Source organism: Narcine bancroftii, chromosome 3 (genome assembly GCF_036971445.1).
Source record: "Narcine bancroftii isolate sNarBan1 chromosome 3, sNarBan1.hap1, whole genome shotgun sequence".
Lineage (NCBI taxonomy): Eukaryota > Metazoa > Chordata > Chondrichthyes > Torpediniformes > Narcinidae > Narcine > Narcine bancroftii.
The window spans coordinates 268181841-268196887 of record NC_091471.1 but is presented as its reverse complement, the minus strand read 5'-3'; the positions used below and the strand labels follow the sequence as shown (position 1 = coordinate 268196887).

General features: G+C 45.2%; 1 protein-coding gene across 2 annotated transcripts in view; it reads left to right on the top strand.

Annotated features, from left to right (window-relative positions):
- Positions 1 to 11257, top strand: part of LOC138758741 (WAP, Kazal, immunoglobulin, Kunitz and NTR domain-containing protein 2-like) — a 61844-nt gene extending 50587 nt beyond the window's left edge. Inside the window, exons 1-2 of one of the 2 annotated variants that reach the window (XM_069928083.1) lie at positions 5158 to 5508; positions 9741 to 11257. In XM_069928083.1, coding sequence (XP_069784184.1) covers positions 5188 to 5508; positions 9741 to 11231 — 1812 coding nt within the window. In that variant the 5' untranslated portion in view covers positions 5158 to 5187 and the 3' untranslated portion in view covers positions 11232 to 11257. Of the gene's footprint in view, positions 1 to 5157; positions 5509 to 9740 lie in introns of those variants that run through there. The other variant, XM_069928084.1, reaches the window with a different exon arrangement.
- The last annotated feature ends 3790 nt before the right edge of the window (positions 11258 to 15047 follow it).

Sequence of the window (15047 nt, the reverse complement as noted above, 5' to 3'; positions counted from 1 at the left end):
AAAGAATGGCGATGGTTGGGTCATGGTGAGATTTTCACTCCTTGCCTTCTGCATCCCTCTTCCCAACTCACCCTGTTGATCTTTGAATACTTTCAATGTATTGTTACAATAAATGTGAGCCACTGGAAAAGACTTCTTACAGAGCCATATTTTATTAACTCTGTATTGTATTGGGTCTTGAAGTAGGCTCATAAAAACTTCTGATTGTGCATGTCTAGAGCAACATTTATAAATTGAGTTTAAAGTTTGTAATAAAACACGGAGATGCTGAGGGAACTCAGCAGGTCTCACAGCATCCATAGGAGGTAAAGATATATAATCGACTATTTGGGCCTGAGCCCTTCTTCAAGGTTGCAAGTCTGTAAAGCCACATTGTACCCTTTCCAGAGAGCATGTGTCCCTGGCATATCTGCCAGGGTTGCTACCTCACAGTTCCAGACACCCATGTTTAATCACGACGTCTGTGACTGACTGTGTGGAGTTTTCTCTTTGTGACATTTTCTTAAGATGATCCTGTTTCTTTCCACATCCTAAATTCATGCAGATTGATGGGTAATTGCCCACTGTTAATCAACTCTGGTGAGTGCTGGAATCTGGAATGTGGAGAGAATAAAATGAGATTAGTGTAGCGTTAGTGTAAGTGGATTGTTGGTTAGTGCTATTCAGTGGCCCAAAGAGCCGGTTTTTGTAGAATATCGGAGATGTAAGCATCGCCAATTGTTTCATTCAAGTTAACATTCACAGGTGTGAGAGGGTTTGATTTCCCAATTCACATAGCAACATCGCCAAGCTCCAATTTGGTTCATGTTTACAGTCACCGTTATCTTCAAAATGAGTGAAGCCTTTTTGAATGAGTTTCTTCTTTTCCAGCATTTTTTTAAGGTTCAGGGATCATTCCATTGATCATTAGTGTTGAACTAGTGTTAACTAGTGTTATGGCAACAAGACCAGAAAGAATTCCCTGAAACCTTTTATTTGCACAGAGCCTGGTAGGTGTCTGGATCAAGTTGAGGCAGGTACCATTGCAACATTTAAGAAGTATTCAGACGGATATGTGGAAAAGATGGGTTTGGAGGGATATGAGCCAAATGCAGGCAGTTGGGACAAGTGTGGGTGGGACGGTTCAGTCCATGAGGGAAAGCTGGGCTGAACGACCTGTTTCCACACTGTAGACTCTATGACAGGGGTGTCAAACTCAAATTCACGGAGGGCCAAAATTAAAAACTTGGACTAAGTCGAGGGCCGAACTAAATATTTATTGAAAATTTTCAACAACTTCTGCATGTTTTCTCTTCTTTCAACATATGTAATGTTAAACTTTTTCTTATTAAAATAAATGTTTAATAATAGTTTTGGATAAACTCTTTCCAGAAGCATTAACAAATGAGAAATAAAATATTCAATAAATAATATTTCTCTATAGAGGATTTGTCAAATGTTGCTAGTGTGCTGTCGAATAGCAAAATCTGAGGGCTATTGAGAATGTGGGAGAATAACATGATTCCTGAAACAATCCAATGGGTGACTGATTGTGGGCATCAACTCTAGCAGGGTTATTTGCCATGCCCTTTTTCCATTGGTACAGATATCCTTTGATTTACACACTTTTCAAGTTTTATGCCTAATGAGCTTGTATCCAGGTGCAGGACCATTTTTAACCTGGAATATATTTATCACTGTGACATGAAACTATTGGAAGATCGTTTTATCCTGAGATTAAAGTTCATAATACTTACTCAGGCCTGTGTGCAGGAGGGCAGGGTTTGCGGGCGATCGGGTTGGACAACGACAGAGCAGGGGCATCGGCTCTCGCTGCAGGGCGGCATCTCGGCGGATCAGCGGCCCCGTCACCGTGAGTCGCGGGTCGGCCTGCGGCAGGGAGGGGGAGTGGGCAACGGTCCTGGCGAGGTCAGGCCCCCCCCCCCTGAGTTTCTGCGCTGGGATCCCGGTCAGCGGTGGAGGAGCAGGTGAGCGCGGCTAATCCCAATCCAGCCCACGCCACTCCCGAGATTGGCGGGGGGTTCCACCCTACCTGCCCGACCAGCCTCGTTCTCCACGTGTACACCGGGCACCGGCCGCTGGTCCGGTGGGAAGGCGCAGGGCGGCCGGCGCCCCCATCACCCGGCGGGGAGCCCCAATCTTCCCTCCGGCGTCCCGACTCCATCTGCAGCTCCAAGAAACGCTGTGCCACTGGGGTTCCGGGCGCTGGGAAGCGTCCTTGGTTTCCCCTGACACCAGCCAGGCCGCGCTGTGGTGGGGGGGGTGGGCGGGGGGACACGACAGCGTGTTTATAAAACCACCCACCACTACTTTTCAAGGACCAGGATTTTTCACTCTCTCTCTCTCACCCTGGGACACAACGGTTACTGTGCATGCGCTATACTGGTGCGGCGGCCAGCGGGCCACCTCTAATACATTTTTGATATGATCTTGCGGGCCAAATATAATTATATCTTGGCCCGCGGGCCAGAGTTTGACATGTGTGCTCTATGACATCTAAGAAGGTGGGATGGGATGGGATGGAGGCTGTGTGTAGATGATCTAATGGATTGGTCTGTGTAAGTTATGGGAAATCTCTATGTGTCACTGCATGTTAATAGTTAGCTGATATTCAACAACAGAAAACAGGAAGCTGGAATTGATTTTTAAGTTTCAGTTAATGTCAGCTACATGTCAATGGATACTGAATGGCACTAACCAACCTGGAATACAATACCTGGAACTTCGCACCCTGCTGCAATGCTACCTACTAATAGGATGGGTGATGACAGTTTATTTGCTGCCCAGCCAATTCAGTGAGTTAACATCAAGAAAAGTCCTCCCAGTCAACAGAGCAATTTTCAAGATTTTCTAGACAAAGCAAGCTGACGAAATTGTCCCACAAAAACTATATCCAAAATGTAGTGTGACACCAAACTAGCTGTAACTCTCAGAACAAACAGTTCAGCCTTACTATCAGGAAAAATATGGTCCATTGTTCCACTTGAGAGCGAAGAAACAACTTTATCTTCTGCTGCCTGAAAGCTTAACCTTGAGGGGTTTCACTCTCTGTGGGAATGAGATGCTGAGTAATCAGCTGGTGAGAAATTCTATTGTGCATTGACCCGGATGGTCTAAGGGCTGCATTAAGTATGTTAGTGATTTAAAGCAAAGGGATGGTGCTGAAAGTAAGCTGGCATCATCACATTTCTTTTGGCCTTGTTAAGTTGCATGAGATGTGGGGTGCACAGCAGGCCATCCCGTTATTTTTGGAAGTGGAATTCCATTTAGCACTAAGCACAAGGCATGACTGCAGGATTATCGACCTCAAAGTCTTTTCCACTGCTGAATTCTCTGATGGTGAGGGAGATTCTGCTTAAATCTTGCTAAAACATTCATTGTGGAGTCCTGGCTATGCTTGAGTGCCACAAACTATTGCATCTTGGAGATCTGTGGCCTGGCAGGTCATGTGCACATAAGACTTCAGAAGGAAAAGCTGAGGACACACATTAATTACAATGTGATCGGTTTTCCAATAAAATTCCAAAGATCAGTGCTTTTTAAGTGTTGCCATGCATGATAGTATTTCAAGTTTAGGGGAGATGCTGGAGATACACCTCTCCCCACTATTGAGAAAATCTACATGGGAGCACTGCTGTTGGAGAACACCAACAATCCTCATGGATTCACACCTCCTAGCACATGCTGTGTTCTCATTGCTGCCATCAAGAAAGAGGTGCAGGTGCCACAAGACTCGCACCACCAGCTCAGGAACAGCTGCTACCCCTCCACCATCAGACTCCTCAATGATACACTCAATCTGGAACTCATTTAAGGACTTACATTTGCACTTTATTGATTTTTCTTCTCTCTGTATTGCCATGTAAGTCTGTTTACATTTCTTCATTTTTTATGTTGTTTTTTTTTGCCCTACAAATAAGTGATAATTCTGCCTGGCTTGCAGGTCGGGGGTGGGGGGAAGCTCAGGGTTGTGTGATGACATGACAATAAATTTGAGCTTTGAACAATAAATGTTGAAATTTGTAAGTTTTTTAGTCAGAGAGTGGTGTGCATTGCTGGGATGGGTGGTGGATGCTGGTATAATAGGGGCATCCTTAGATAGGCAAATGTATGTAAGAAAATTGGAGGGATATGGGATGATGAAGGGAAATATTAGATTATTGTGGAGTAGGTTTACACAACATTATGGGCCGAAGGGCCTGTACTGTGCAGTGACGTTCCAAGTTCTTCCCTGGAGTCTGAAAGTTGATATTCCAGTGCAGAACTGAAGGTCAGAGTATCACAAAAACTGCAGACGCTGAAATGAACGAGAAGCTGAGGAACTTGATGGGTCAGGCAACATCCATGGGTGGAAAGGGTCAGTCAGCATTTCAGGACGGGACTCTCAATGAAAGTTCCCAACTTGAACTGTTGACTGACCCTTTCTGCCCACGGATGATGCCTGACCCACTGACTTCCTCATTATTTGCTCAATCCCCAGAAGTTTTGTTCAATAGGTAAGCCATTAAACCGGGGCTCAGATCATTATACCAGGAAAAGCAGGAATTACCCAAAATTACTAACAGTTTTTTTTTTAAAGTGATCCTACCAATATCACCTTGGTAGATGGAAAAATTGTAGATGACAGTCACAAAATGCAGTGGAATAATAATATTTGGAGCAGGGGTGTCAACGTGCCTTCCTCAATTTCATTGATAGGATTTTGGAACAAGCAGCCCTAGTTCATTTACTCAAACAAAAGCAAAGTTGCAACTGTTTCTGGGGGGGGGGGGGGGGGGGGCGGTAATTTCTTTCCATCACTCAAGTACATTGGGAGAAAATCTTTCCCCATCGCCAAACAGTGTTGCGACTGAAATATTTTCTGATTATAATTTCGTCGCACCTTCAACATTTTTACGTGGCCACACCTTTTCTCTCCAGAGTGAAGTGATGTTTGCTGAGTAACCGCACGGGCGATTCCGATCAAACGCTGGGATCACGTTAGTGTGGCCGCGGTTGGACAGACGGGGCTGGGGGGTCTGGGTCAGGAAAGTGTTTTGATGTTGAGATCTAGTTACCTCCCACTTCCATCATGTGAGTAGATGCTACTCGGGTTACAGACGGCCCTTTATGTCCCATTGCCCAATCAATGGCTTTTTCCCCCCACTGCCTCTGGGTGAACTTTTCAATTCTCTCAGGAAACTTTTTATGTACCTGTTTTTATTGAGTTTTTCAGGGGTGGGGGAATTTTTTTTTCTCTCTCTCAAGATGCTGTTGTTTTTGCACGGACACGTTTATTCCTCAAAGCGCCGCAGGAATGGACTGGGTTTGATGTTTGAGAGGAAGCCCAGAGCAGCCCGAATTGAGCCCAGGACATTGGTGATTGTCTTGTGCTTGTTGAAGCTGGCTGGAGGGGCCAGCCTCCCCGGAGGAAAGCTCTCTTACCCAGGAGCCTGTCCAAACCAGCTTAACCCTAACCTCTGGGTGGACGCACAGAGCACTTGCGAGAGGGAATGCAACGCCGACGAGGTAGAATCAACGGGTCCTGAAACAACGTGCATTGGTCTCTTTCGAGAGGCGAGGAACTGTGCGGTGGAGATGGACAACTGTCTCACTGCAAAGCCAAGCACCAAATTGCGACCATCCGTGGAACCTGCATCATTTGGGGAGTGGGAGACAGGGGTGCAGTGCTCATTTATTTTAGGTGACAAGGAGGTCCCCTGAGGTGCCGGGACGGCGCTCCTGCATCCCCGCACCCCTGGAGGCAGACCATGAACTTAACTGAACGAATTTGATTTTTATTGTGAATTTTTTGCTCTCAACCTGCTAGGCTCCTGTTTCCTCTTTGTTCGCTGTCTGGATATTACAATAGTCGGTGTCGGTATAGACAGTCGCCTGAATGCAGAGGGAACTTTGTCTTAAACAGAGTACTGAGAATGTGGTGCAAGGCGACTAGCGCAGGAAAGCTGGACAACGTAGTGAGGGGAGAATCGAGATGTGCCCCGACGAATTCAGCGGGGAAAAGCTGAATGGTTCTGTCCCCTATTGATGTAAAATTGAGGGATGTTTTACCTACTGGCGCTGTTAAAAGTGATGTAATGTTGAAGAAGAAATAGGGGTGTCAGTAGTGGTTTTCAGACCACAATGTTGGAAAAATCTTGTGTAAATTTTAACCAAGTTGCTCACCTTGTGGTCGTTTACACTGCACGCCTTTAAGTTCCTGTGCGGGTTACATAGAGCAGCGCCTGCGTCTAAAAACCCGAAGTATCACTTTATGTAATAGGTAAGATAACATATGGAATCCCCAGCGACTCCCTTTTATTTTTAAAATGTCAGATTTTCTTTACTTACATGAAGCGCCAAGGTATTCTTATCAACCAGCAAGCATGCAGCAAAGGATGGGGTGTCTTTAATTATTTTATTCCCTGCGATGTGAGTAGCACTCGTCCAGAATGTTGCAGATTAAATCCTTCTCCAGAGAGCAGAATACGGAAATCTTGGCTGACACACCAGTATAATACTGAAGGAGGTTTGGCCTGTTGGAGGCACTGATTTTTGTTTCTGTGAGAAAGTTAAATGGGATTCCACTCATTCAGGATTTGTATTCATTTTTTTGAGATTCGAGTTTCAAGGGCAAGGCAAGCATTTATTGTCCTTCCATAATTGCCCTGGAGAAGATGACATTCCCTTCAACTGTTCCAGTCCTCCCAGTGAAGATCCTCCCACAGTGTTGTTCAGGAGAGAGTTCCAGGATTTGGGCTAGAAGGGTTGAAACTCGCTGAGTATTTCCAACATTTTTGGATATCCAGCAAGTGCAGTATTTTGTGTTGGGATTATTTAAATGCTCTGGACCACATATTGGCCAGGACACAGGGAATGTATCTCATTCTCTCTTAGAAAAGAGTGTCAGGGATGCCATGTATTTGTCTGTGAGGACACATTGAGCCTTGGTTTAAGGTTGCATCCAGTTAAAACAGAGCACCTGCAAAAATGTGGCACTGTATTGGTCTCTGCACTGGAGTACCAACAAGGACAGCACAGTTGGTGTTAACGGTTAGTGCAATGTCTTTATGGCGCCAGCAATTGGGACCGTGACTGGGGTTTGGGTCCCTTGCTGTCTGTAAGGAGTTTGTACATTCTCCCCAAATCTGCGTGGGTTTTCCCTGGGGGCTCTGGTTTCCTCCCACCTTTTGAAACGTACTGGAGGTATAGGTTAATGGGGTGTAAATTGGGCGGCATGGACTTCTGGGTCGAAATGGCCTGATACCAAGCTGTATTGAATGTCTATATGTCCAACAAACTCGGCTCTTAGAAGTTGCATGAGAAATTGTTGTTGTCTTACTAAGCTTGATGATTTAGCATGGATAGAGAATCAGAATTTATTGTCATAAAATTAGTTGTTTTGAAGCAGCAATGCAAACATTCATATAAACCACCTTACAAAAAAAACAATGGTGCATGTAAAGTAAGGCAGTGTCTTAAGTTCATTGATTATTCAGGAATCTGATGACAGTGGGGAAAAAGCCGTCCTTGTGCTGTTGAGTGCTCACTTTTAGGCTCCTGTACATTTTTCCCAATAGTAGCAGAGTGAAGAGGGCATGGCCTGGGTGCTGGAGGTCCTTGAGGATAGAAGCCGCTTTCTTAAGATACCGTCTCTTGTAGATGTCCTCGATGGAGTGAAGTTGGTGCTTGTGATGTCACATGCTGAGTTAACCACCTGGAGCTTTTCCTTGTCCATTGGTACCCCCATACCAGAGGTACACCTGTAGAAGTTTTTGAGAGTTTTTGTTGGCATACCAAATCTGCTCAAACGTCTCACAAAGTATAGCTGCTGGCGAGCCTTCTTTATGATGGCATCAACGAGGAGGCTCCAGAACAGATCCTTGGAGATGTTGACACCCAGGAAGTTCTTGATCCTCTCCACTACTGAGCCCTTGATGGGAACTGGGTCATGTTCCCCTAACTTCCTCTTGAAGTCCACAATCATCTCCTTGGTTTAACTAATGTCGAATGCAAGGTTGTTGACGTGACACCACTCAACGAGCTGATCTGTCTCCTTCCTGGACGCTTGCTCATTGATAATTGTGATTCTGCAGACAACCATGGTGTCATCGGCAAACTTGTAGTTAGCATTGGAATTGTGCCTGGCCACGCAGGAGCCCCTCAAGGATGCATGCATAATCCCACTGCTCTACTTACTATATACCCATGATTGTGTGGCCTGTGAGGAGGAGATATTGTTTCCAATTTTTACTGACTGTGGTCTTCCAATGAGAAAGTCACGGATCCAGTTGCAAATGGGGTGGGGGTGGGGGGAGGTGGTGGGGCGGGGTGCTGAGGCTCAGTGTTTGCTTCTTGAGCAGCACTGAGGGAATAATGGTGTGAAGGCTGAGCTGTAGTCAATGAAGAGCAGCCGTATGTATGAGTTGCTGTTTTTGAGGTGATGCAGAGCTGAGTGGAGAGCAAGCAATATTATGTCTGCTGTGAAGTGAATGTGATGATCGGCAAACTGCGTAGCATCCAGGACTTTGCTTAAGGTATGAGTTAATTCTGGCCATGATCAACCTCTCAAGGCATCTCTTCACAGTAGATGTTAGTGCTGCTGGGCTATAGTCATCGAGCTGGCTGACTCTGCTCATCTTGGGCACAGGGATGATTGATGCCCTTTCGATACACATTGGAACTTTTGACTGCAGCAATGAGAAGTTGGTTAACCAATAGAAAGCAGAGAGTTGGGATACAGTGGTGTTTTTCTAGATGGCAATCAGTGATGAGCAGAGTGCCGCAGGGGTCAGTACTGGGCCCACAACGGTTCAGAATATACATTAATGATCTGGAAGAGGGGACTGTGTGAGGTGTATCTAAGTTTGCCGATGCCACTAAGTTGAGTGGAAAAGCAGAGACGATTGAGAGTCTGCAGAGAGATATAGATAGGTTAAATAAGGGTCTGGCAAATGGTGTACAATGTTGGTAAATATGAGGTTACTCACTTTGGAAGGAAAAATGGAAGATCAGATTCTTACTTAAACGACAAGCGATTGCAGCACGCTGTTGTGCAGAAGGACTTGGGTGCTGGTGAATGAATCGCAAAAGGTTGGTTTGCAGGTACAGTGGGCTGTCAGGAAGGCAAATAGAATGTTGGCCTGTTCATTGCTGGAGGGATTGAGTTTAGAAGCAGTGAGGTTATGCTGCATTTGGGGTACTATGAGCAGTTCTGGTCTCCTTACTTGAAGAAGGATATACTGGCCTTTGAGGTTCACCAGGCTGATTCCAAAGATGAGGGGGTCAGCCTGTGATGAGAGATTGAATTGTCAGGGATGAACTCGCTGAAGATTGAGAGGGGATCTTGTTGAAATGTATAAAATTATGAAAGGAATAGATAAGATAGAGAAATAGACACAAGATTCAGGGTAGTAGATTTAGGACGAAGATGAGGAGGAACTGCTTTTCCCAGCGTGTCATAAATTATGGAATTCTATGCCCATGAAACAGTGGAGGCTATGTCAATAAACATATTTAAGACAAGATTGGATAGATTTATTCATAGTATGGGAATTGAGGTATATGGGGTGGGGGGGGGGGCGGGGGGGGGGGGGAAGCCAGGTACCTGGAGATGCACTTATTATCAGATAAGCCATGATCTTATTGAATGGTAAAGCAGGCTTGATGGGGCGGATGGCCCACTCCTGCTCTTATTTCTTACATTCTATGTTATTATTATGTCAAGGGGCTGCTTTCAATGGTGTGCATTACTGTTGCAGGACTGTCAGAGCTTCGAGAGATGCTGCATGAACGTGTGTGGCCTGAAGAGCTGTGTGGCAGCAAGATTTGCTGATGGCAGCTTGGCATCCTCAGACCTTCCCAAGGAGGTGACTTGCGAGAGGATTGTGTGCACCCAGCAAGGCTCAGAGTGCGATATCTGGGATGGGCAACCAGTTTGCAAGTGCAAGGACAGGTGCGAGAAGGAGCCAAATTTCACCTGTGCCTCAGATGGCTTGACCTACTACAACAAGTGCTACATGGATGCCGAGGCATGCATCAGGGGCATCAGCCTGTCCGTGGTGACCTGCAGGTATCACATCACCTGGCCCAACACCAGCCCCCAGCCTTTAGAAACCACAGCCAACCCAACATCCACAAGCTCGCTGGAGGATTCCATCCCTCCCGCTCTCTACACCAATCCCTTCCACCAGTCCGTCTACATCGGAGGCACTGTGAGCTTTCACTGTGACGTCAGCGGGCGTCCCAGGCCAGACATCACCTGGGAGAAGCAGAGTGACCACCGGGAAAATATCATTATGAGGCCTGACCAGATGTACGCCAATGTGGTGGTCACCAATATCGGCCAGCTGGTTATTTACAGTGCCCAGCAGGATGACGCAGGGATATACACATGCACAGCAAGAAATGCTGCGGGTCTCCTGAGGGCAGACTTTCCGCTGTCTGTTATCAAGCGAGGACATTCGGGAGAGGGCTCAGCCAGCAAAGGTCAGCCTTTACCATCTGGAGAGTGCTTTAAAGATCCAGACAAGAGGGATTGTGGCCGTCAACACGTCCGATGGTTCTATGACCACAGGAAGGGCACTTGTTTGACCTTCGTGTCTGGAGGCTGCAATGGCAGCAAGAACCAGTTTGAAACATATGAAGAGTGCAGGTTGGCTTGCGTCAACGAGACGGTCAATATCTGCACCTTTCCTGCTGTGCAGGGCCCTTGCAAGATGTGGGAGGCCAGGTGGGCTTACAACTCCCTGATGAAGCAGTGCCACGCTTTTGTCTACAGTGGCTGTGAGGGGAACAAGAACAATTTTGAGAGCAAGGAGATGTGCGAGGAGTCCTGCCCCTTCCCCAAAACCCAGCAGTGCAAAACCTGCAAGCCTCGGCATAAGATTGTGCCCAGCTTCTGCAGAAGTGACTACGCGATTGTGGGGAGGGTGACCGAGATCATTGAGGAACAAGACTCTGGAGTCGCAAGGTTTACACTCGACGAGGTGCTGAAGGATGAAAAAATGGGACTCAAGTTCTTTGACTTCAAGCATTTGGAGGTGATAATGATAAACATGGACTGGACCTGCCCATGCCCTAACATCACCCTGACAGATGGGCCGCTCCTTATAATGGGCGATGTCCATGATGGGATGGCAGTGCTGGGGGCTGAGAGCTACGTCCGGACTGTGAGTGATAAACGCATTAAAAAACTGCATGAAATCATCGAGAAAAAGACTTGTGAACTCTTGCACCGATTCCAGGATTAATTAAACAACCGCACAGCTTGACACCATTTTTTACTGATCATTATACTTTTTATATTTAGCTCCAAGTATAAGATGTTGGAAAATGTTTTTGTATTTTATTTATCCTTGACTCAGTCCAGTGTTACTTTATCTCTTTTCTTGTTTTACTTCCATGATGTTACTTGGTAAGTTGGAGTCCTGACTCCAGGGTCACGGCATATATTTTCATATCAGACACATTATAATCTGATGGGCTGATAATTTATGAGTGACCCCCAGGAAATCACTCACATCCACTGGCATCAGATCATTCCTCCATTTCTGATTCTGAGCTCTTCTGTTCATTGCAGTTATTTCTTAGTGGCAAAAATTGAGGTATGCTCTTTAAGGAAGATGAAGAGAAGATACACAGATTTAGTGGACTAGTAGATGGGATGACGGGCTTTGTACATAGACTGGGGAATCTAGAATTAGAACCAAGAAGTGCTAAAAGGAGACCATGAACTTCTGGACAAATTAAATACTGCAAAGAGTTATCCTTCCATTGGCAGAGATCATGAGGGCACAGATTTAGAGAGGCGTGAAGAGAAAACCTCTTCATGTGGTCATAACTAGTGATCAAAATGCACTGCTGAAGGGATGGAGGAAATAATAAGTTATGAATTTTCACTGTACGGGCTCTTCATCCCATCGAGTGTTTATCAATAGATTGAAGGAGCAATGAATCTACACCCTGGGAACTGAGAGAAGGTTCAGTGCAGCAGTAAATTTGTGACAGCATAGAGAATTCAACATTAGGTTTAAACACTGTGGGAATTAAATATACTTTCACTGTAGTTAGGTCCCAGGATCTCGGTTTAGTTCCTGTTTAAAGTCAAGTTTATTGTGATCTGATTGTACAAGTGCAACCTGACGAAACAATGTTCTCTAGTCCTTGGTGCAAACAGACACACAACCAGACATGACACACATATAGATAAACCATACATATGCAGGACAAGTACAGTATTCAAATATACCATAAATAAATATGGTTTTGTAAATATGAGAGTCTCGGAGGGTTAGTGTGAGCAGGTCCTTTAGTCGTTCAGCATTCTCACTGCCCATGGGAAGAAGCTGTTCCTCAGCTTGGTGGTACTGGCTCTGATACTCCTGTACCTCTTTCCTGATGGGAGCAGCTGAAAGATGCTGTGTGTGGGTTGGAAGGGGTCCTCAACAATTTTGTGCACCCTCTTCAGATAACGATCCCAGTAGATCACTTTGATTGGGGTGGGGAGGGGGTAGGGCATTTTGGGGAGGGAATCAACAGTGATCCTCTCCGCCAAACTTATAGTCCTGCAGCAACCATACCCCACTGTGAAGCAGCGGCCAGGTCTCGATAGAGCACCTGTACAAGGTTGACATGATGGTGGCCAGTAGGTAGCCTCACCTGCTTCATCCGATTGTACAGGTACAACCTGACGAAGCTGCATTCTCCGGTCCTCAGCACAACACACTGCAAACAATACAGACAAACAGTACACTTGCACAGTACTTTATACCAATATTAAAATAAATAAATCTGATTGATAAATAAATAGTTGAGTCACAGAGGATTTGGAGCTCAGCTCTTTCCAGACAGCTGGAGTGGAAGAATTTCAATGAAGATGTATTTATATGGTGCATAGAGTAGCATACACATTACTGAATCGTTATCCCTCAGTTGAGCAATCTCACTGCCCCTGGAAAGATGTTGTTTCTCAGCCTGATAGTTCAGATAAAGTTAATTCAAATCCTTCCCTCAGCTTTCAAGCCTCTAATCTTCAGCATCTCCACTTAAAACAGTTATCAAAGCTCCTTTTCCTGCTTTATGGCCCAAGATATGCCCTGCCCCTGTACATTCACAAAACAATCCCTACTCCTGAGCCCCCAGACCTGTTTGTAATTCATTGTTACTAATTGCAATCCACATTCCTGAGCACACAACGTCAAACCCTTATCGATATCCCTAAACCCTAACAGCCCCAAAATCTTGGTGCTAATCCTAGTGCTAACTCGAACCCCTAACACTCTTCCATCACCCCCACCTCAAAAAAACCCCTGACATCATAGCTTTACCTTTGAAACTACAGTACCTTGAAATCCTCATCAATATACATGGTCTTTTTGGAAAAGGACTTTGACTTAGCCCCAAATTAACAGAGCCCCAACTTTGGGGAGCATAACAGCTATGAAAAGAGTATCCCAGATTAAGGTCCTAAATAAACAGTGGGTTTCCTCTCGGTGCTCCAGTTTCCTCCCACATTCTGAAGATGCATGGGCTCAGTAAGTGATTGGTTATGTGGGTGCGTTTGGGTGGCACAGCTTCTGAGTCAGAAGGGCCTGTTACCTCCAAATTAAAATGAAGAATTTTAAGAGATAAGATGAATAAAATTAAGGTGAAATACCTGATAGACTCAAATTGTCACCTTAATACAAAAGTCTCTTCGATAATGTTGCAGTAAAGTGTATGCTATATAAATACATCTTCATTGAAATTCTTCCACTCCAGCTGTCTGGAAAGAGCTGAGCTCCAAATGACCATGCCTCAGGCAAGAGCAAAGATTTAAGAAATGTCGTTATCCCTCAGACAAGCGCTGTTTGGATTAGACTGCCAGCAAAGGTAATTGCTATTTGTGTTTACATGAGAGAATCTTGAGATTGTCTCTCCACAAATAGGAATAATATGACACTGAACTTATGAGATATTGATTGGCACTTCATGGCTTTGCTCGAGTTGGAGCTGTGAACGACAGAGTGACTCAGCTAGCCACTGCTGAATGTGTTGGAAAGATGAATTAATTCTAGCATTGTTTTAATTTAGTGAAACACACAGTAAATGCTGGAGGAACTCAGCCGGTCTCGCAGTGTCCATAGGAGGTAAAGATGTACCATTTTACCAATGTTTGGGGCCTGAGCCCTTCTTCAAGATACAGGGTATAAGCTAAAGCAGGCAGGCATCTGAATTAAAGACGAGAGAGAAAGGGGTAAGAATGGGAGGGGGAGGGGTCCAGACCGACACCCCAAAGGTGATATTGGATATGATAAGAGGAAAGGTGAGAATTGATTTTGATTGGGGGGAGAGAGAGAGAAAGAAAACTTGAGGGAAGGAGATAGGGAAGAAGAAGGGGGGGGATGGGGGTTTCTTAACGGAAACCAGAGAAGGCAATGTTAATGCCATTCAGTTTGAATTCAGAAATGGAAAAATAATAATATCCCTAAAACTGACTACAAGTGTTGACATGGGTCTATTGGCTCCCTCCTTGGGAGATCTCAAGAGTGTCCAAGCTGCTGTCTTTCAAACAGCAATAAAATTGAGGCTCAGTTTACCTTGGTGAAGCAATGTGGAGAAACTCCACAGGAAAACAAGAGATATTTCCTCAGGGACTGGAGCCAATATTAATCCCATGGCCGAACTAACGTCAAAGAGTGATGGATCTTTTTGCTATTTGCACAGAGCAAGATGCCGCAAAATGGCTACTTGTCCACTTCCTACTTTACAATAGTAATCACAGAGGAACACAATTGGCTGTGAAGCACTTTAATATCGTGAAAGAGAACACTCTTTTTCTCCTGCCAGCAGCCTTTTGATTCATGCAGGATTTGATCTGCCACTCCAGTACCATCGGGCATCATGTAGTCCCTACTGGAAGGATGTTGGAGCAACCAAGAGAATGCCCCTCGGATTTACAAAGGTGTTGCTGAGCTGGAGAATATCCGTTCAGAGAGGAATGGTATTTTTCCTCTTTGAGACAAGTAACATTAAGCAGAGGTGAGTAAGATCATCAGAAGAAGTCTGAACAGAGTGAACAAGAACAA